Source organism: Centrocercus urophasianus, unplaced genomic scaffold (assembly GCF_019232065.1).
Source record: "Centrocercus urophasianus isolate 14NV4802_14NV808 unplaced genomic scaffold, USGS_Curo_1.0 seq_25, whole genome shotgun sequence".
NCBI classification, from domain to species: domain Eukaryota; kingdom Metazoa; phylum Chordata; class Aves; order Galliformes; family Phasianidae; genus Centrocercus; species Centrocercus urophasianus.
This window is the reverse complement of record NW_024884811.1, coordinates 7,576,747-7,599,029: the sequence shown is the minus strand read 5'-3', so window position 1 is coordinate 7,599,029 and position 22,283 is coordinate 7,576,747. Positions and strand designations below refer to the sequence as shown.

The following is a 22,283-nucleotide window of genomic DNA, read 5'->3' as shown; positions in this document are numbered from 1 at the left end:
TTTCAACAACTTCATTGCTATCCATCTGTTTAGGCACTATTTTCTTATTAGTTAGTTTGTGTGCAGCACCTGAGGCACAAGTCATTGCTACTACAAGAGCATTGCTAGATTTTTTCATGCTGCTGAGAATTCTGAGCTGATTTGTCTGTTGGAAGAAATTCAGCTGATGTAACACAGATCTATTTGGGAGCTAATTCATCTTGTTGAAAATGGCATAACTTTCTGATTTAAAAAAATAACAGCAACAAAGACAAATGCATGTGCATCCCCAAGGAATTTGGGTCTCCTTTTTTTTTTTTCATTTGGTCTTCTGTTTTAGTATCCCAGTTGGCACAGAATAATGCTCAGAATGCTTTGAAAAACCTTACCAGAAGTTGCTACTTGCATTGTACCATTCAGTGAATGGATTAGATACAGTAGTAAGCAAGGTGCATGGTAGGTGCTAATTTTGGTATGCAGTTTGAATATTGTGAATCTTTTTGTGAGGAATGTTGATATTAAAAAGGCGTTCGTTAAGATAACTTTCTGAATGTTTGGAGAGTGCTTCACATTACTTTAAAGAGAAGTTTTAGTGCTTATTTTTAATCCAGCAGTCAGGAAGTGATATCCTGATTCAATGCTGTGGGTGGAGAGGAAAAAGTACATAGCAAAAGATTTGTTGAAACGTGTTGAAAATGAAAATTTGTTTTATTCTTGATAGGTGGAAGAGGATAGCAAAAGGCAAGCCCTTTTGGATGTTAGTGTAGCATTAGCACAGTGTGGAGGTTTCACACTAATGTTTGTCTTTTGGAGACATCTTTTCTTGACGCACAAGGCCTGTGGGAGTGCCACCTAGTTGGTGATGAGCTTATTGCAACAGTATTTCTTCTGCTTAACAACAGTTCTTTAATTTCCATACTTCTTGTTGTTCTTCATGTATCTTTGAGAGTGTACTTTTAGCTGTAAAAGACGTTTTGTCATACAGCATCATCATATTTTTGTATCTAATTTCTTCTGAGTAATTTTCATTAGTTACCTAGTAGTGTAACTATGAGAAAATATACGAAGATGTTTGTATTAATACTGAAATGGTATATCTCTGGCCTAGGTAGTAGATCAGGATACTTTCTTTTCCTTCAGACAGTGTGGCATTGATTATTTCTTGAAGAATAGCTTTCTTCCAGGTCTCTAGCATAATTTAAGAGCAAAATATCGTAGTGTACTCCCACAGTGGGGAAGAAAAGTAATGTGGCTACTTCTGTTTTCTCTGGTGCTAAAATTACTTTATTTCTATACTGAAAAACATTTTGCAATTTGTCAGGGAGAAATCTCTTACTTTTCTTTTGGTATTTTAGTGTAAGCTGTATTTGAAGTGTTTTTGATGCCTTAAGCCACAAAACTGAGTTGCAGTTTTCCTTTAAAAACGCTTACCAGTTTGAATGGTATGTGTTTTGAATTTTTAAAGGAGAATCAGAATTTGTATTTTTGTAAGATCAATATTACAAGTTGAGATTCTAGGTGAGGGAAAGTTTTTGGCTTGGTGGTAATTTAGGTTGTATAATGCTTTATGAAATCTTTTCTAGGCATGATTGTGTTTTGCCTTATTTAAAAAAAATAATATTAACTTCCTTTTTTTTATAAATAAAAATAAATAATTTTAAATTCAACTGAACAGAGATAATGGTGTATGCTTCTTGGGAGGATAGAATCATAGAATTGCTCAGGTTGGAAAAGACCTTAAAGATCATCAAGCCCAACCACAAACTAACCAAACTGCGCTAATTCTGACAACCCTCCGTTAAATCATGTCCCTGGGCACCACATCCAAACAGATTTTAAACACATTTGGGAATGGTGACTCAACCATAGGTTTCTTGAAATTTGTATTTAGAGTATACAAAGAGCAAACAGATAAGAAAATATCTGGTTGGTGACATAGGCAGTACATGCTTGGAAGGAGATAAGACTAAGGCTAATCAGGTATCTTTAGGTATGTTTTTGATGAAAATTAGTGACTGTGAAATGCTTGTCTGCTGAACAGGTTGATCTTACCTGTTCACTCATAGTAATTTATTTGTTTATCCTGAAGTAGAATGAAAGGAGCTCCTCAGTGTTTCTATAAGCAGTCATTCCTGTTTCTGTCACTAAACTTAGTGTAAACACCTTGAAGTTTAGAGTCTTACCATTATTTTTTTAGTAGAAGTAATGCTCTATTAGGTTACCCTTTGCTTTTTCAAGATTTTATTGAAGTAACTCTGTAAAGCACCTAGAGGCAGTAACAGTGTGTGTTTTGTTTCTATTCTGATGAACTTAGTTACATCTCTTCTTAAGCCTTTTTTCAGCATACATAGCTTCTCAAGATATTAAGAATCACAATGTTGTTTTTACTACATATCTTAATAAGTAAGAAAAGGAAAAGAAGAAGAAATTGAACATTTTTTATATTGGTGAAACCTAAATATTTTTCTGTTTTACTGTTCTATTACATATCTTCTAATACTGTCTCTGTCAGAAATTTTAGGGAGCTACAAACTCCATGTAGTAACCTTTGCTGTGTTGCATTATTAAAACAAGGTGGTTTTTTTTTTTCCTGAGGGTTTAAAGAAGGTTAACAATGTTGTAGAAAAAATAGGAGATGCTCTTTAGCTATTGTATAATTTCTTAAGGACATTTTAATGTGTTAGAACTCTGTTAGCCTCTTTAGTTCAAGAATTAATTCGGAGATATTCTTTGCCTTCTCACGGCACAGAACCAGTTTTATCACTTCTTGCCTTAAAGTATATGTTGTCCCTGTGGTAGTGGAATCTTAAAGTATTTTTGTTTCTTATGGGTTTTTTGTTTGTTTATTTGTTTGTTTGTTCTGAGGGTTTTTTTTTTTCTTTCATTCTAGGTTTACAGCTCGACCATTAGTAGAGACCATATTTGAAAGGGGAATGGCCACTTGTTTTGCATATGGGCAAACAGGCAGTGGAAAAACCCATGTAAGTATTTCTTCTATATGTAAGCAATAATCTTTTGTTTTTATGTACAGTGCGCTTTACTAAATTCTGTGGATGACAGAGATCTAAGTTCTGTGATTTTTATCATGTTCATTTTGGTGTTTGATTTTCTTATTTTTTATATATAGACTATGGGTGGTGACTTTTCAGGAAAGAACCAAGATTGTTCAAAAGGAATATATGCACTTGCAGGTGAGTCTTTTATGGTCTTTTGGCTTTTCACAAGCAAGTTGATATCAGTGTTTTGTCTTATATTTTCTACAGTGTTTTGTACAAGCATTAGAGTGTGTATTTTGTATTACAGTGAGACTTCAGAAACATCAGAACTTGTTCCTAGATCTGTAGTCTTTACATGGCCAGATAAGTGTATAAATAGAGTGTTTCAAATATAAAATAAAGATTATGGTTGAGTTTACTACTTGGGGCCTTCAGCATTTTCCATTGTAATCCGGCAGTATAAACTGTAGTGACTTAAACTTGGTTGATTTATCATATCTTCTTTATTCTCAAATTATGAGAAATGCTGGCTATTATGTAATAATGAGTGTTAAATGAAAATGTGTAACTAAATCTTGGTTTATTTGGGTAATATATTTGTAGCTCGAGACGTCTTTTTAATGCTAAAGAAACCAAACTATAAGAAGCTAGAACTTCAAGTATATGCAACATTTTTTGAGATCTACAGTGGTAAGGTAAGGAAGTACTTCTTCATAGCAAGATTGTGAGATTGTTATGTAATTATCGGGATTTTATCATCTGAATGCTTTATTTCAAATAATTATTTGTACTTCTCTTCCAAACATTATGCTATGGATTTGAAACAGATGTCTTTTAAGATTAATTCCTCTCCTACTATTCTATTTTTCTCCCCCTCTTTCCATAAGGTTTTTGACTTGTTGAACAGGAAGACAAAATTAAGAGTGTTAGAAGATGGTAAACAGCAAGTCCAGGTGGTGGGATTACAGGAACGAGAAGTCAAATGTGTTGAAGATGTTCTTAAGCTTATTGAAATAGGCAACAGCTGCAGGTATCTTCCGTAGCTTCCACTAATTTTTCATAGTAAATTAATGAATTAGAACACCTCTTGTTATTTTCTGTCTCTGCATAGGCTTTTTAATAGGCAGTTGGTTTTCTGAAAATATTGACTGCAAGGAGTAAGCCTACCTGCCTTTTAGTATGAAGATAGAGTTTCTCTGCCTCTTAGAGACATGGAAGAACAGAATTTTCTACAGTATATGAACTGCTTGCATTTATGTAACCAGCTTACTGACTTAAATTCACATTGTTTGAAATCTGGAATACTGCCAGATTCTTCAGATCTAAAAGGCCTTTATATGAACCGACAGAGGTTAAGCATAAAGTTTTTTTCTTTCTTAAAATATAACTTCACTGTTTTTAAAATTAGTCTTTCACATGGACTGCTGCTTCATGAAATAAAAAATGTCATTGGCAATTTTACATGTAAGCTCTCTTGTCTAGAATAAATGTCTTTTATTCTTGCTTTTAAGATGAAGGTAAAATACTTAAAATCTTCAATTTCTTTATAATGCTGGAGAGAGAGGTGTAACTGTATCATGTGCACCAGATTATTAGGATTATATCTCTAGTGTCTGTCAGCATGTTAGACATACTGCCAGTGTAGGTAAGAAGAAACAGGACTCTGCATTGAAAGCATGTAGGTTATTCTGAAAGTAACACTTCATATTTATTTCCATGGAAACTACAACAGATACAGAGAGCCTAATAATGCTACTTGATAGAGCAAATTCTCAGCTGCAGAACACTGTTTTCCAGCATAATCACCACCACTAGTTATGCATTCTTTGCCAGCGATGAACAAGAGCCTAAAGGCTGCACTCATAAAAATCTGCATGGCCATCTGGAACATGGCTTGTCTTTCACATTGCTGTTGCCACTGCAGAAACGTACCACCCACCATCTCACTGTGCTCACATCCACTGTTTGATCTCCAGCAACATTCAGCAAAGGTCGGTGAATGTCAACCTTTTTTTCCACATGGAGGAAATTGATGACACACCTTTGCTTCATCTGCACTTCCATGTTGTATGGCATTTTGTCAGACTGCCCCTGTGCTGCTATCTGTAACATAGCAACAAAATCTAATGTAATATTGATGAAAGGTTCAACCTCTACTGCCATACCACTGACATCTGCCCCTGATGTTGTGGGCTAACAGAATAAAATAAGAGGCATTGTTTTCAGAACAGCCTTCATACATGTATTGTGTATGTGTTTATCGTGTATGTCCTTCACATCTTTGTATGTTCCCTTCTTTTCTCCTTTTGTTCAAAGGACATCTGGTCAGACATCTGCAAATGCACACTCATCTCGAAGCCATGCAGTGTTTCAGATCATTCTCCGAAGGAAAGGGAAATTGCATGGTAAATTTTCTTTGATAGATTTGGCTGGAAATGAAAGAGGAGCTGATACTTCCAGTGCAGACAGACAGACGCGGCTGGAAGGAGCTGAAATTAACAAGAGCCTTTTAGCACTCAAGGTAACTGAAATGTTTCCATTGCATTTGAGTAGATGGAAGCTTTCTACATAAAATAGAAATTACCATGAAAACAAGTGTTTTTTCAGACTTTGCTTGTCTGTGCTATCTACTGGTGTGACAGGTAAAATAATGCATTGGGTTTTTTTCCTCTGAATGCCTGAAGGAACACCTGTTCGTTAATAAATAGAAACATTGCAGAAACCTGTACTATCACTTTTCATGTAGTTTAAAATAAAAACAAGCAACCAAAACTACCTTGGATTTTGAAGACTTTTCCAACATATGTCTAAAATGGAATGAGATGTGAAGAGTTAACTTACTTTGTCACTTAAGTTCTGAAATACTTACTGGAAATATTCCTACTTGTCTCAGTATTTGTGTGTCTGTGTATGTATGTGTATTTTTTAAATGAAAGCATAAAATGACATTGTTCACTGCTGTTAATTAATTCACTAAGGTGGAAAAAACCACAGCAGGAGTATATGCAGCAAGAGCTAACAAATTAATTAATTCTTTAACAGTGAGACCTGTTTTTTGGCTATTCTCCATAGCAAAGTATGTGATACAATTACAGATTTTCATATATTAATCCAGAACTCATCAATAAATGTTGCTTAAATACTCAAATATGTTTTTTTCTTCTGCTTTGTAATCTTCTGAAGAGATTCAGTCTAAATTTAAAAAAATGTGGTTTTTTGCTTCTAAACAAATTTTGCAAAGCACAGAATTATAGTTTGTAATGACATAATATGGCATGTGTGGCATGTTGAAAAACTGGAAGCAACAATTTCAAAACTGGCCTGTTTTGGTGTAGCATCAAAATAAATAAAGCAGGCAGCACTGTGTTGATTTTTATCACTTTTTTTTCCAAATTGTTATTGAATATTGAATCCATTGTTACTGAATGAAATTGCTTTGTTTTCCTTTTACTTAAGAAATTCGTAAAAAGGCAATTAACTTCAGTTAGCTTACCCATACAACATAATCATTTTTCATACAATTCGTCTATTTATGGTGAAAAATCATGCTGCTGCTGTACTGGTGATTGAAATCTAGTTTATATATGGAAAGGAAAAACAAAAAGTCTTGCAAAAGTCTTAACAGTGATATAATAAGATACAACTATTTGACACTGATATTATAATTTTCCATTTTTCATCTGCCTCAAAAAATGTTGCGTAGTTTGTTTCATTCTTTTTCAACACTCTTAAAGTTATTTTGAAGGTCATATTAAACTGGTGTGTATCCAAGATTTGCTGTTCACATGTGTGATGATCCAGCATGTTCAGAGTTGATACAAAAGGTTATTTCTTGAATGTCTCTATGTGGAAGTAGTGTTGTCATTTCTTTGTTTGGTTTTCTGAGCTATGATGGAAAGAAAAACAATCTAAAAACTATTTATGTAAACATTAATTATCTATTTCAGTTTAAAAGCTGGGGAAGTCCTGCTATAATTCTTACGTAGTTAAGGAGACAATACAGTTTTGTGGGTTTTTGTTTTTTTTTCTCTCAATAGAAAGTTAAATGAAAATCACTCTAATTAATTATTATAGCTTAATTCACTTATGAGTGCTATACCAGTAGTTCAGCATACATATTTGTTACTTTCTGATCTGTTTTTTCCTTATCCAAATATATTAGTAACATACAAAATAATTAAAAGATTTCAGTGGATGCATTACCTTTCTTACCGAAACCTTTTTAAGCATTTACATGTGAGCTTCAGTCTTTCTGTTTACCTGAGCTGTGTCCATTCTATCAAATTATACTCATGAGGTTTTTTTTAAAATTATTTGTGAAAGCCAACTTGCCATTGTGTCTGTTCTGTATCTTGGTAGTACTAGATGGAATCCTTTTTTTTTTTTTAGTTCTGTTATTTGCTGTTTCACAGTTGCAATGCTTTCTTGGACTGTTATCCCATGGTTTCTAGCATGGGTTTTAGAAAAAGTTCAGACTTCTTACATAAGGAGTAATTTTTTAGCAGGTGTTTGAACTCTGATTGGAGAGGAATGATGATTAGATTATAAGAGTGGTGGCTTGCACTGTTGTACATAGTTGTTGCTATGACTTTTATAGTAATTTCTTAATATTTGCTTCTGCACTGTATTTCTCACTAGAACTTCCAGAAAGTTGCAGATATTTGTTTAGCCTCATACTCTGATAAGCAAGAGAAAAAACATTATGACTATTTTTTCACGAGATATATTTTAAAGCAGAAAACAGTATATATTTTGAAGTATAACTTCTAACTTCTGCTAGCTCAGTATGAAGTTATACTTGCTATGCTTGTGACCTGTGAAAGCCTTTATACAGCTTGGGCTGTGTTGTTTTCGTCTGATCAGTAAAGAAGGTCAGCAGCAGAGCCAGAATCATAGCTATTGCTTTTAATTGAGAAGAGTTAATGCGGCACCATCCAGACTTCTGCTGATGGAGGCTCTAGGTCATTCAGGCTTTTATAGCTGGTAGTCAGATACGGTTGTTAGCCTGGAGGCATAACAGCAAGACTGTATTTGTTGTTGGATGTGCACATGTAGAAGTTTTGGATCATGTTCAGGAAATTCTTTAGGTTCATAGCTTCTAGGGTTCTGCCTCTCTACTGAACTTGAGGAGGGGTAAAAACTGTAACACTTCTTGAATCAAAACTTTAAGGGTAAACTGTAATGATATCTTAGAGAACAACAAATTAGTATAACATTAATTATCTGATTTTTTTTTTAATTGCGTTTTTATTATGTGTTTTTCTTATCATGGGTTGAATAAATACAAACCTCTTTGTTTCTACAGGAGTGCATTAGAGCCTTAGGCCGAAATAAACCTCATACGCCATTCAGAGCAAGTAAACTTACTCAGGTGCTAAGAGATTCGTTCATTGGAGAAAACTCCCGTACCTGTATGGTAAGTTTGTTTAGTTAAATGTATGTATTAACGATTTCATAGAGAAAAGCTACTAAGACAGGATATTGTGTTTAGAACTTGTCATTTGCTGCTGGCAATCTGTTGCATTTAATCTTACAAGACTAAGCAATCAAGAAAATAAACTATTATATTTGGAGGGACACTTCCAAGCAGAGATATTTCAGGTAACTCGTTCCCCCCTCTTATTGCTTGTTCTACTTTTCTAGCTAGGGACCTAGCTAGAGTGTTGTTCTAGCTGGAGTGATGTTTCTGTTGGTGGAGGTTTTTTTTTTAATGATGTCTTAATTGTTTAAGAGTATTCTTTGTTGAATGAGAATATTGAAAAAGTAATGTAAGCTGGAAGTATTCTGATGAGTTATGGCCTTTAAATGATGAAGGTAAATTTAGAGTTGGTATCGCAGGCATCAGAGTGTATTCTAGGCTGTTGGAGGTGGGGATAGTTGGGCTGTGTGGGATGAGTAGTTGTATATTTTGTGTGTATTTGCATTGGACTGCAAAACAGAAGTCTGTTGAGGAGTGGAAAGGACAGATGAAGGCATTTATGTTTAGTGGTTTTATTTGTGCCTCCATAACATTCTACCCTGGTGGAAATGCAAGCTCTCTGCAACAAACAGTGGCTATTAGGCTTGTTTGTGATGGTCACTTTTCAGACTTCTTGGAATCAATTTACATGCTACAGAAGTCTGCAGACCACAGCATGGAAGCGACAGTGTTAGCACAGCTTTGTCTTCTCTTTAGCTTTTTAGTATGGTTCTAGTCTGAAAATGGTGATAAAATAGCATTTTTTATTATTCTTTTACTCTCCTTCAGTTTTCTAATGAAAATACGGGTTTATTTTCTTTCCACTGTCACATGACTTCACAAATCCTATTCAGAATCAGAAAACAAAAGCAAAACAATGCATTGCTAGCTAATGTATCCACAATGCTGAAGATTTGGAAAGTTAGGCTGTTAGGAACTACTCTTTATACACAGAAGGATTAACAGTTATGGGTATTTCATGAAGTTCTCACCAACATCCTTAACATTCCTAGAAGTGCTTACAAGATGTCTCCATTTTGCTGCAGCCTTTTTATTTATTATGCTTCTGTTAAAGGTGCCGTAACTTCTTTTTTCTTGTTTAAATGCACAACAATCAATGATCATAAAAAAAATAATCCATGATCTAATGGTTTTCAACAATTGATACACCCAATGCAGATCATATTCCTTTATTTTATGTTCAATATATTCTGCATTAAGAAAAAGAGGGGAAATGTGAGTTGTTTTTATTAATTGTACAACTACGGTTGTATCTCAAACTATCAGAAACATGAAGTCAGCATAAATATTTTGTCTTGAATGTTATTAGTTGCTACAGTTACACTGTAGGATATTGTATTATTGTCTGAAATTCACAAGGTAGCTACATAGAATAGTCCTTTCAGCCAGTTCTGCATCCTGGATGTGCTGCAGTCATTGCTGAAGATTAAGGCCCCTTAGTCCTTCAGGCTGGGAATAGGAACTTGGGTACTTCAGTGTTCCAGAAGGGACATTGATTCCTCTTTGATGGCTTATAAGCAGTGTAGATTAAAGGTAGGAAGAATCATGTTTCCGTCTTAAAGATATTCTTATGTATGTATAGAAACATAGGAATATCTATATCTGTGTATATATATATATATATATATATATATGTTCTAGCCTTTTCCATCCTCCTTGACTAGAATTATGAATGAGGAAGTGAGTGCTGGAGGGGTCAGAGCCATCCTGTCCTTTGTAGAATAGACTTGTTGGGGTACAGGAGCATGTGATTTAGTGAATGTTTCTATTCAACAGACTGAGTCTTGCTCCCTGAAAGTTGTATCATCACTTGCAGGGGCACTTGCCTGTAGCAGCTGTTCATATGTGCTTGAAGAGGTTGAGCAGCCTCCTGACACTGCAGGAGTTGCCATGTGTGGTGTGCTCTGAACATTAAACTGATGGAAGTGATGCACGCGCCTTTCTCAGAACATGGTTTTGGAAGGATTTTAGGGGCTTTGAGATTTTGTTAATTAGTACCTATGATGCTTTACTATGTTTATCAGCATTAGAGACTTAAACATAGTGTATGTATAGCTGTTTAGACATTCTAACTTCTTCCCACTGCGTAACTTTCCTTTCTCTCCAGTAGGAGAAATTCCTCATAGAATTATTTGCACAGTAATGCCAGCAGCAGGATAAAACAGAAGACCAGGATTATGTATTCTTTACCAATTTTAGTCTCATGATGCTGTGCTGCCAGTGGGAAATTTAGTGTGTAGGATCATAGTGGTTTTTATCCTGGTTAGTGCCCTGATGGCCATCCTGAAAGGAAAAGAAATTAAATAAATTGGAGTGCTGAGAGAAGCTAGGACAAATAGTGATGCTACTGTTGTCTGTTACTTTTGCTGAGTGTTGAAAAGAAGGTGAGATATTCTGGGTATGTTATTTAACCAGAAAAGGAAAATCCTAGAGGTTCCAAATATATGTGATTAAGTTAGATATGAAGTATTATTTACAGATAATTTTCAGTTCAGAAAAAGAAAATGCGTAAGGAAAATACTTAAAAATATTAAACATGTGTTTAAGTACCATTTTGGACAATAGCAGAAACAACTCCCAAATCAGTATACTATCTGTTGAATGTAGAACGGTCTTTGAAAATGCATACTTTAAAAAAAAAAAAAAAAAAAAAAAAAAAAAGGAAAAAACAACAAACAAAACAACAAAAACAAACAAAATGGTAGTGGTAGTATGGAGGATACGTTACACTTATTTTTTACTGAATAGTATATTTCTCTTTTTGAGAAGTCTTACTTTTTCAGTTCGAGTTTTGCATTTGCAAGTTATGTAAAGACTGCCAGATGAGGGAAATTGAAGCTTGCATGGATTCTTAATGTGTCAGGTTACAGTTATACAAAAGCTGATCTGATGGTTCAACTTCATTTATCTGTTCTTGAGATGTCTACTGTGTATAGCTGCCTTACTACAATGACGTTTGCTCTTGTAGAGGGCCTCGCATGAAACTGGGTACTCTAGGGGGAAAACCAAAGTTAATTTGAATTCATCTACCCTTTCATATATGCAAAACAATCTATTAACATTTGGCATGTTTTCTGCAGATTGCTACAATTTCTCCAGGGATGGCATCATGTGAAAACACTCTTAATACTTTGAGATACGCAAATAGGTATGGAAAATGTTATTAAATATATGCTGTTGATTACTGAAGTTTGGAATGCTGTTGTTCCATGATGTAGAATTGTTTTAGCTCCCTGAATATTTTTGAGTGTTTGCATTTGATAATAAGATTAAAAACAAAATAATGTTTCAGGCTTACATTTAATTCAATTAGTCACTTTTTGCAACCATAACAGAAGAACCAGTAGAAAGTGCATGTAATCAATTTTCCAGAGACAAGTTAGTGTGGAATGCAAGGAGTATAGAAGATGCTGCTATTTTTGCCCCTTTTATGAAGACATCTCCTCTTGCTTTAGGGGGTTGTTGTGTACTTGTTATTTGTAATGATTCTCTGGAGTGCTGGCAGGGATACATTTCTGCACTATGTTTTTTCTATCCCCTCATAATTTTGAGGTGTTACAAGCCTATTTGATGTATCTGTCAGCTAGATTATTCATTTAAAAATTCCACTTTTGCTCTTGTCATGATTTTGTACTTCTGAACTGTAGACAAATATCTGAGATAAATTGAGAAAGAGCTGGTTAATCCTACAATGATTATATTATCAGTGTAGAGAAATTATCACCTCCAGAGACTGTCAGCACCTCTGGATTTGCTGCTGCTGCTCTATGAAAACATTAGCTTCTCTTCAGTAATTTTAGAAGGAGCCTTTCCCAGTTGTGGTTCTCTTTATTTACTTATATCTTGTTTGTGCTGCATTCGGATCTGCTAGAGTTTTCCAGCCAGAGACAGAGATTGCCAAGAACAAAGGAGGCAAGCTATGTATGGGCTGTTAGAAATTCTGTTCATTTTTCCAGAATAGGCTACCACCTAGTGGCGTAGGATTAGCTTTTTTTGCCTGAATGAAAAGAGCAGAACCGTGCCTTGTGCATGCCCTGGCTGGCCACTAATGAGCAAAAAGAGTGCTGTAGAAGCTTACCACTGACTCCTCCTACAGTCTGAGTTAGTGCCTGGAGCGAGGGAATTAGTAGCAAGTCTGTCTGGCTCAAATTCATGTTTGATTTCATTCCTTATGAAGTCTCTTGCAGTTATGTAAAAAAAAACTACAAAAACACACACACCGATTTCTAGTATATGAAGTAATTGCAGTGAAACTTTTTCTTCCTCTTGGTGTCACATTTGTATGTTGAGAGAGGGTAAATGCTTACCACTGTAAATTTGCCTCATGTTTTCTGGGTTTTTTTAAGCATTTTTTATTCTAGCAATGTATCATTTTCATAATACAGGTAATTTATAAGTGCTGAACGCCAGTGAGTATGCAGTGTAAGAAAGTGGGCAGGACAGAAAGTGTTGTAGCCATACAGGTTTGATACTTTAAATGGAGCAATTTGATAGAATCTTGAATGTGTATTAACAGCATGGGCTGAAATCCAGAATTCTCTTTCAAAAACACTGTATTTGTAGTCTCCTGCAGAAGTGTTTTAATTTAAAACTTGTTTTGTCTGTTGTTAAGCTATTAAAGAAGAATTTTAAACAAAGAGTTGTTATTTTAACTGTGTTTACAAGAACATTTTCTCTTAATTTGCTGCTGTATTTTGCTGCTGCAGAGTAAAGGAATTTGGAATTAGTCCTTCGGACATTCCCTTCTCACAGGGTAGTGGCAGTCGCTCTGATCTCTCTCCTTCCTATGAGTATGACGACTTTTCTCCTTCAATCACCAGGTCTACTTCATTCTATACATGGAATCTTTATTTTTAAGTTTTCGTTTTGGCTATGTGATTTTACAGACCAAATTTTCATTCGTCCCCTTGCCTTGAGTCACATATACTTTTCATTTTTATTTTGTTTGGCAGGTGATGGTTCTGCATGATCTGCAATCATCTTCCCAGTATTCTGTTCATCCTCCTTAAACATCCACCCTTTTTATCTAGGCTTGCTATTTTCCTTCATGCATTTAAAAAAATAATAAAATGGTGATGTCACCTTTGTGTATTTAGTGGATCTAATCTAAAAAGTCTTTTTATAGAATAATTAATATATTTCTGAAGTTATTTTAATCAGAGGATATATTCATTCTCTGGGATACTTGGTTGCAAATAATGATTTTCTTCAGAATTTTGATGGATTTGCTTATAACAGCTTGTGAGCACTGAAAGATTAATTTTTTTTTAAAGCATATTTATATGCACAGAAAAAGAGACATGTCAGGCTTTGAGTATCAAACGAACTTTTCTGTCATATGCTTTTATTGTTAAGGAGTTGGTGTTGAGAGTTTGAGAATTTACACCCTCCTGGCATTTTGATGGGGAGTGAAAAAATGACTTTTGCTGAAACACGCACTTTAATTTACGTGTAACTGAAACTGAATTATACTTTTTTGTTGTTGTTGTAATACATTTATGGCACATTAAATTTGTGAAGGTGACGTCATCATCCGTATTAAATGAATTAAATTGCATATAAACCCATAGAGCTTTATTTTTAGTGATGATGGCTACTTTGCATATTAAGTTACTAATTTGAAAATGAAATATTCTCTAATTGTAGGGTGAAAGAGCTAACCATTGATCCAAGTGCTGCAGGGGATATCCGTCCCATTATACACCATGCTCCCAGTCAGATTGATGACTTGGACACACAGTGGGGAGTGGGGAGCTCTCCTCAGAGAGATGATCTTAAACTGCTTTGTGAACAAAATGTAAGTGGCTTATTGCATTATGTGTAAAGAGAAGGTCGTAAATACAATCCAAGTACAAATCCAAAGTAATATGTATATGTAGCCTGTTAGCAATTAAGTGGCTAGCATGCATCTTCATCTTCTCACTTTATAGTTCATTCCCATAGAGAATTTAAAAAGAAAAGTTCTCTGGAAGGCTGAGTGAAGAGAGAATGCTTTACTTTTCTTTACCTTCCTTGATGATTAGAACTTTGAATGTGTTTGCAGTGCCTGCTCTGACAGTTATTTGGTGTGCATTTTTTCCACTGTAGCTTCACCTCTTTATTTGGCAGTTAACTGTATCCTGGGAAACTAATCCATTTTATTTAAAATACTTGTGGTTTTGAGCATTATTATTTGGGCATGCTGCACCTATTTTAAGTTAGTATGCCTTTCTTTGCATGTACGAATCATCATTCTTATTCTAAAAGAATTAGATTTTCATGATGAGAAACCCCAGTTTCCAGTGTGAGAAAGCTGCACCATGTTCCCAGAACGTCTTCCTGTGCTGAATATTCAGGAAGCTGGCTTCTGAAGGACGTTTTTGTTTCACTGCTGATTTTCATCTCTTGTCTGGATTCCTTAAGTATTCAACAGAGATTAAAACTCAATCTGTAAAAATACTGCTGAACGATAGAAAGGAAAAGTCAGTGTTTCTCAGACACTTGCTCTGCAATCTTTGGCATATTTCTCTCATTTTATTAACTGTCCCTAGAACATGCTCAGAGATTTCTGAAATCTACCACTGAACTGACAGATATTGTTACATATCATACTTTTTCACTGTTCACTGTGGAATTCAGTTAAGCTTTGCAGTGTATTTTTATACAGACTTCAAAGGCATGGTATAAGAAACCATACTGTCTTGCTAAAAAATTAATTGCAACCTACCTAGCACTTTTGCCTTAGATTGTTAATTGTCTGCAGAAGTCCTGTCTGGCCTAGTTTGTAAATCTATGCTCTGCAGTCTTCTAATGTATTAACTGCTTTATATTTTGTAGATTTTTTCCTTCATGTTTATTCCTTTTTTTTTCACCCTGAGAATGAACTTAATCCCATTTACCTGAAATGTATTGAATTTGTTCTTTTTTTTTCTTCTTTTTTTTTTCTTCCTAATTATTCCTTGTCTATTGTGATATCCGTAGCAAAGGCCTTGATAGAAAATATGGTTTTCATTAAGTATTGAAACCTACTAGAAATTACCATTTTTCCCACTGTTTTAACTTGTTCTTCTAACGTGTTTTCCAGTACTCACAAGGATAAGTGACTGGAAACTTTTAATGAATATGAATTAAATGTAAATCAGTTGACATTTCGATTTTTATTAGCATCTCCCCTCATTTTTAGAGAATTTAATGTAAAAAGTATAAAATTCTATCTGACAAGCTGTGCTTTTTCATATTTCTTTTCATTCTGCATGATGTAATGGAACATATTCAGTGTATTTTCTGTAGCCACCCTTCTTTCCAGGCTGATGATTTTAATTGTTTTTAGGAAGAGGAAGTTTCTCCACAGTTGTTTACTTTCCATGAAGCTGTGTCACAAATGGTGGAAATGGAAGAGCAAGTAGTAGAAGACCACAGGACTGTCTTCCAGGTAAAGCACAGAGCTCTGTTTCATTTTATCCTAATCTAAGAATTTGGGTTTTACCAGTCAAAAGAGCATATCCCGTGTATAATGTGAAATATAACCTAGTCATTACTCTGCACCAGGGATTTTGTAATTTTTTTTTATTACATGAAGCCCAATGTAGTGAGCAGGTAAGACTGTCTACTTAGGAATGTGTCTGAGAAGCAAAATTTTAATGCATTTCCTGGGATGAAAGAAGCATACGTTTCTGTCATCCCATGAATGTATTAAAATTTTGCTTCTCAGACACATTCCTAAGTAGACTATATAACATTATTTTTCAGCATAGTCACCACCATTAGCTACACATTTTTGCCAGCAGTGAATAAGAGCCTGCATGCTGTGCTTGCCTGCATTTGGCATCTGCATAGTGGCCTGGAGTGTGGCTTTGCAACACTGCTGTCATCACTGCTTGCCTCCAGCAATGTTCGGCAAACATCAGTGAGTGCCATTTTTTCCATATTCAGGGGAATTCAGTGGCACACACTTCTGCTTTATCCACACTTAAATCCTGCCCATGGTAGGGAGGGTTGGAACTGATTGATTCTTAAGGTATCCTCCAACATAAGACATTTTATGATGCTATGATGATGTCATTCTGTCAGACTGCCCCTCATGCTGCCAACAAATACTGGTGAAGATTCAGCCTCAGCTGTCATTGCCACCAACATCCACCTCTGACATCATGAGCCAACATAATAAATAGCAGGTGTTACTTTTGGAGCAGCCCTCATAGAATACTGCCTTCAATTATCCTTCTGTTGATACCTCCTTTTAAGATGCTGAGATCCAGAACAGACCAGTATTTTTGTAACTGCCTGTTTGCTTCCTGCTTACAAATACATAAAAGTTTTCACCTGCAAGTAGTCAGGGAAGGACTACTCCAACACAGTGTTCGTAAATCCTTTTACAGTCAGAAGATGAATTGTAATAGTAAGTACAAATAGCTATTTTTCAGCGAGAAGTGGGAGTTCCTTCTGTTCTTAACCTAAGAATCTTAATGCATGCCTTCCATTTGGAATGTGCTTCAAGAGAATACAGGACATTAAACCTGTAGGATACACACCTCCTCAGTGTAGGCATCAGACTTTATGGAGCATTGATGTGTGAGCATGTAATACATTAGGATGGCAAATGACACATTTCATACATTCAATTTTGAAACACTAGCCCTGAAGTAAAACATGCAGAGGTGTGTGAAAGTTGTACTCCATATGCTGTGAACCCTGTATGATGAACCTATATTATGAACCCTAATGCTTGGATTTTGCTTGTTCTACTGCTTGGAGAGGCTGTTAGTTTAAGATGTTACTGCCCCTGTGTGTCCATCTGGCCTTCTGTTGGAGATTACTTTTAATCACCGTCAGTAGAAGGAAATGTGTTCAATCTTTAGCTCTCATGTTTACCACCTTGCTTGATGGTTTATGGCATGGGTGGAAGTGTACTGCACCAGTACGAAATCTCTGGGCTGTATCAAGCACAGCTCATCTGTTACTAGCTTTCTCTGGGAAGCTGATGATTTTGGGATACAAACTACCCTACACTGATTTAAAAAATAAAAGAAAAAAAAGAAGGAAAAAAAAAAAAGTCATCAATGGAATGAATTGTGCTCCAGATGTGTCAGTTTTCCTTAGATTCTTGGATATATACGTTTACATTAGATGAGATGAATCCTATCCCAGTGTGAGTTCCATTTGTCCTTAAAACATACATGATGTTTAGACTATGCTTTTGACATTACTTGGCTGCTGAGCACAGAGGGAAATACTTAATTTCAGTATTTCGGTCCCAGCATGCCTCGAACTGTCAGCCACTTTCTCTTTTTAAATCAAAGCATTTTTAATGAGTAAGTTTGCATGGTTCTGTGAACTTCAAGTTCCTGATTGCAATCTTTCCTGCATGACTTTTTAAGCTACTCTTTTTTATTGGAATGCAAAGGCATACTCCTTTTTCAGTACTCATATCTGTGTGAGGAGTTATCATATGCAATATAGACCTTGAAATAGCTCTCCTCTTTTACAGCTTGTCAGATTTGGTGTTGAGTATGGATATAATTGCCTTGGCTCCTTGACTGTAGCAATGAAAGTTCCAAGAGGGACTAGTGAGTGACGTAGGCAAGCTAGTAATAGCAGGCAAAAGGAGACTAAACTTTTTTGCCTCAGTATTCTCTAATTAACTGCTTGTCATGCAGCTCTCAAATGTTTGGTTTGGTAGGAAGGGACTGGGAAAGCAATGTCCCTCCCACTGTAAGTGTAGATCAAGTTTGTGACTCCCTGAGGAACCTGAATATCCACAAGTCTATGGGTGCCAATGAGATGCATTCCAGAGGCCTAAGTGAATTCATTGATGTAGTTACCAGCCCACTCTGGATGACTTTTGAGAAGTCAGTGCTGGTACTCATACTCTTTAATGTCTTCATTAATAACATTGACAGTGGGGTTGAGTGTACCCTCAGCAAGTTTGCTGATGACATCAAGCTGTGGAGTGCAGTCAACACACCAGAGAGATGGGATGCATCCAGAGCAATCTAGACAGGCTTGAGCAGTGGGCCCAGGTCAACATTATGAGGTTCAACAAAGCCAAGTGCGAGGTCTTGCACCTGGGTGGACGTAACCTCTACTATCAGTACAAGCTGAGGGATGAAAGGATTGAGTGCAGCCCTGCCAGAAAAGACCTGGGAATACTGGTGAACAGCAAGTTGTACACGAGCCAGCAATGTGCTCTCACAGCCTAGAAAGCCGATAATGAGCTGGATAAAAGAAGCATGGACAGCAGGTTGAGGGATGTGATCCTGCTCCTCTGCTCTGGTGATGCCTCACCTGCAGTACTGCATCCAGATGTGGAGTCCTCAGTACATCAGAGACATGGACCTGTTGGAGTGTGTCCAGAGGAGGGCCACAAAAATGATCCAAGAGATGGAATACCTCTCCTACAAGGAGCTGAGAGAGCTGGAGCTGTTCACACTGGAGAACGAGAAGGCTCTGAGCTGACCTTATAGCAGTTAGTTATTAGCAGCCTTTCAGTATCTGAAGGGGAGATACAGGAAAGAAGGGGACATTCTCTTTAGCCAAGTCTGTGGTGATAGAACAAGGCGAAATGGTTTCAAGCTTAAAAAGGAGAAAATTTAGGTTGGATATAAGGAAAAAATCTGTACAGTGATGGTGGTGACAGGTTGCCCAGAAATGTAGTGGATGCCCATTCCCTTGAGACTTTCAAGGTGAGGCTGTACTGGGCCCTGGGCAACCTGATCAAGCTGTGGATTGTCTCTGTTCATTGCAGGGGAGTTGGACTAGGTGACCTGTAGATGACCTTTAATGATCCTTTCTATCTCTAAGGATTCTGTGATTCTAACAGCGCTGCCATCATAGACGGTGGCAAATAGCCCATAATTGAAACTGAAGCATGAATGTAGAACTGTGTAACATGGTTGATGATGTGGCTGTTGGAACTAAGAAATTGCATGTAGAGCACATGTAGTTTTTCTGAACTGAAAATATGGATTCGTTTTAAGACAGAAATTTGTTGGAGTGAGACAATTAAACAGTAGGAAATACAGTCATCTTGAGTGTAAGTAGTAATTCATCTCTTTATTTAAAACCTGTACCTTTGCTAATGTTTTTTTGTTTTGCTGTCTTGATTGGTTTTTTTTATAACTGTTACCTAGGAATCTATTAGATGGCTGGAAGATGAAAAAGCACTTCTTGAGATGACGGAAGAAGTGGACTATGATGTGGATTCTTATGCTACCCAACTTGAAGCAATTCTGGATCAAAAGATTGATATTCTGACTGAACTTAGAGGTAGATCACTTTTAATCACTTTTGCTTTATTAGCAGTGTGTAGTTTGGGCTTGTATTTTGGGATATTTTTCCTCTTACACTGTCATGTACATTAGAAGAAATGATTGTTCTGCTGCCTAGGAAAAAGTTCACATCTATGTTCCAGTCATTCTAGTTTGAAAGAAAAATCTCTGTTACATCTCCAGGAAGTATGAACTTGTTTCTGTAACTTCCTTTTCCTTTATTCCAAAATGTTAAAGAGAAGAAAAAGAAAATGCAAAGAAGATGCACAAAAAAAAAAAAAAAAAGTAGTTTCAGGATCTGTGTTGGGCATAGGCATCTCGGTACTCATTCTCTCTTTTTCATTACAGATAAAGTGAAATCTTTCCGAGCAGCTCTCCAAGAGGAGGAACAGGCCAGTAAACAGATCAACCCAAAAAGACCACGTGCCGTTTGAAAGGGGCCTTTGCTGCTAAAGGAACCCACGAACCCATACTGCTGTAGCACACATTTGTTACAAAACCCAGTGGCCCTAAGAACTCAACTACTTGAAAGTGTAAAAGCGTTAGAAATGTCTGTGGAAATGTCCTGTTTCTTATTCACCTGAGTGACATTTTCGATTTTGTGTGAAATGCTCCTATGATGTCTACAAAATGCTTCTAGACCAGACAGCACAACCATGCAGGGTTTAGATCTGTGAAGCACTTTGTTTAAAATATTTCATTTATTCAAATTGTGAATTTTATGTTGGGAAATATTTGCCATGTTTTTAACAATGAAGTAAAACTGTGGCTATTAAAAAATCACAGTATTTCCATATTACTATGTTCGGGTTTGTTACAGAAATCAGCTGTGTAGTTTTAAATTGTGTTTGCTTGCATGCTCACCTCACTAGTGGTTGTACATAACTTCTCTTCTGCAGATAGCTGTGCTTACCACTTCCTGTTCTGTGCCTTGATGAAGGCTCCTTAAACCTAAACATCCCCCTTCTGAAGCACAGCTTTAAGCAACATTCCTTATTTTGTCAATATAAATTGCTTTTAGCGTATGTACATTTTTAATGTCTTTTGAAACTTTTTTTTGGTGAGTAGTTCATTCATTTCACAGAATGTGCCATATCATTTGAACAGGAACTGCAAGAGCTGTTAGAGTGGACGAACAGCTGGACATTCCATCCTCCTTGTAAAAATATGGATTCTAGATTTATCTGAAAACCATGAAGTATGGTTATATAACACTTTTCTCAGTTAAAAAAAAAAGAAAAAAAGAAAAAAAAAAAAGAAAAAAAATATAAATTAGTTGATGTATAATAAAGGGTAATGTCTAAGTACCGAGGAGAGTTGTATCTTAGGATAATGCAGATATGCAGCATGTGGTATGGTGTGATAATGCTGTCAGAATAAAGGTACAATCTTACCTCTGTGTATGGCTAGGATAACTGTCAAAGTTTGGGGATCTAGCTAAATAAATACATTTTGGGGATCTAGCTAAATATACTGGCCTTTCACATACTGTTAAATTGGCTTTTGATGCATGACAGATTTACATGTACATTAACTGTAGTTTGCAGGTAGTTTGAGTAGCTCTGTTGCTTTAAAAATAGTAGCTAATACCTATTTTTCCCTTTGTATGCAGTGCCAGCAGCTGAAAAGTGGTGTGAAATTGCATCATTTAAGGATTTGCACAATACCTCTACCTAGTGCTAACAGGAATTCCTCAAGTAACTAAATTCTCACAAATGGCGCCATGTGTATCAGCACTTCTTGGCTGGTGGCACTCAAGTTACTTTGTGTATCCAAAAGAGATTGACCTTTCATGTAAGAACTTCTCATCAAGTGAAGAGCTGTAGACCTCTCTAGGAGTTCTCCCTGTTTCCAGGAGTTTCTATTAGCAGACTTTCCTGGGAACTGCTGAAACATTACTTTTGGAATACAAGCCTGTTCGCTTGTGTAAGGCCTAGAGGGAAATAAAGGGAAGGCAATGAAAAGAGAGTTAAATGAGCCAGGAATTCTTGTAGTGTTTAATGTTTGTATCTCCCATAGGAAGGTAGGCTATGGGAAGCTCTTGTCGCATCATGGTTAAAAGAATCAAAAAAACCTCTTGTGTGTAAACATGAAAACTGAAGAAAAAAAAAAAAAGCCAATGTAGATTTTACATAATGTGTTTAATAAATTAAGCTATTAAATGAACTACAAATGAGAATTCTATCAAAGTTCTGTTCCATTTTGGGGAGGGTGGTACTTTGAAAACGTGTGAGTGGCTGCACTTTTGAAAAGGCTTCTTGATTTTTGATTTTTTGAACTTTCTGTTTTGAGACAAGAATTGGAGAATAGGCTTCAAGACTGTTGAAAAAAATTAATGTCTTGTGACTCCATTTTCAAGGCATTATTTGCAAATTTTCAAATGGAATGTATGGAGTTGCAATCCAATGTTCAACTCAAAAATCCAACTCTCTTTACCAGACTTCTATAAGCCTTATCTTAGCAGAGATAAATATCCCCTGCTTCACAGTCATGCCTCATTCATGTTGGCATTTTTCACAGTACTTAGATTTGTGAAAAACTATTTTCAGGGACAAAGCATGGGAAGAGTAAAATTTCATCACA

General features: G+C 36.0%; 1 protein-coding gene across 3 annotated transcripts in view; it reads left to right on the top strand.

The window, feature by feature from the left end:
- KIF2A (kinesin family member 2A) overlaps positions 1 to 21,884 on the top strand; it is a 52,611-nt gene extending 30,727 nt beyond the window's left edge. For 2 of the 3 annotated variants that reach the window (XM_042825800.1, XM_042825799.1), the window contains exons 10-20: positions 2,870 to 2,960; positions 3,107 to 3,170; positions 3,579 to 3,670; positions 3,863 to 4,005; positions 5,292 to 5,496; positions 8,281 to 8,391; positions 11,535 to 11,602; positions 14,101 to 14,251; positions 15,764 to 15,865; positions 19,563 to 19,698; positions 20,049 to 21,884. In XM_042825800.1, the coding sequence (XP_042681734.1) occupies positions 2,870 to 2,960; positions 3,107 to 3,170; positions 3,579 to 3,670; positions 3,863 to 4,005; positions 5,292 to 5,496; positions 8,281 to 8,391; positions 11,535 to 11,602; positions 14,101 to 14,251; positions 15,764 to 15,865; positions 19,563 to 19,698; positions 20,049 to 20,134 (1,249 nt within the window). In that variant the 3' untranslated portion in view covers positions 20,135 to 21,884. Of the gene's footprint in view, positions 1 to 2,869; positions 2,961 to 3,106; positions 3,171 to 3,578; positions 3,671 to 3,862; positions 4,006 to 5,291; positions 5,497 to 8,280; positions 8,392 to 11,534; positions 11,603 to 13,160; positions 13,275 to 14,100; positions 14,252 to 15,763; positions 15,866 to 19,562; positions 19,699 to 20,048 lie in introns of all 3 variants that reach the window. The other variant, XM_042825802.1, reaches the window with a different exon arrangement.
- The last annotated feature ends 399 nt before the right edge of the window (positions 21,885 to 22,283 follow it).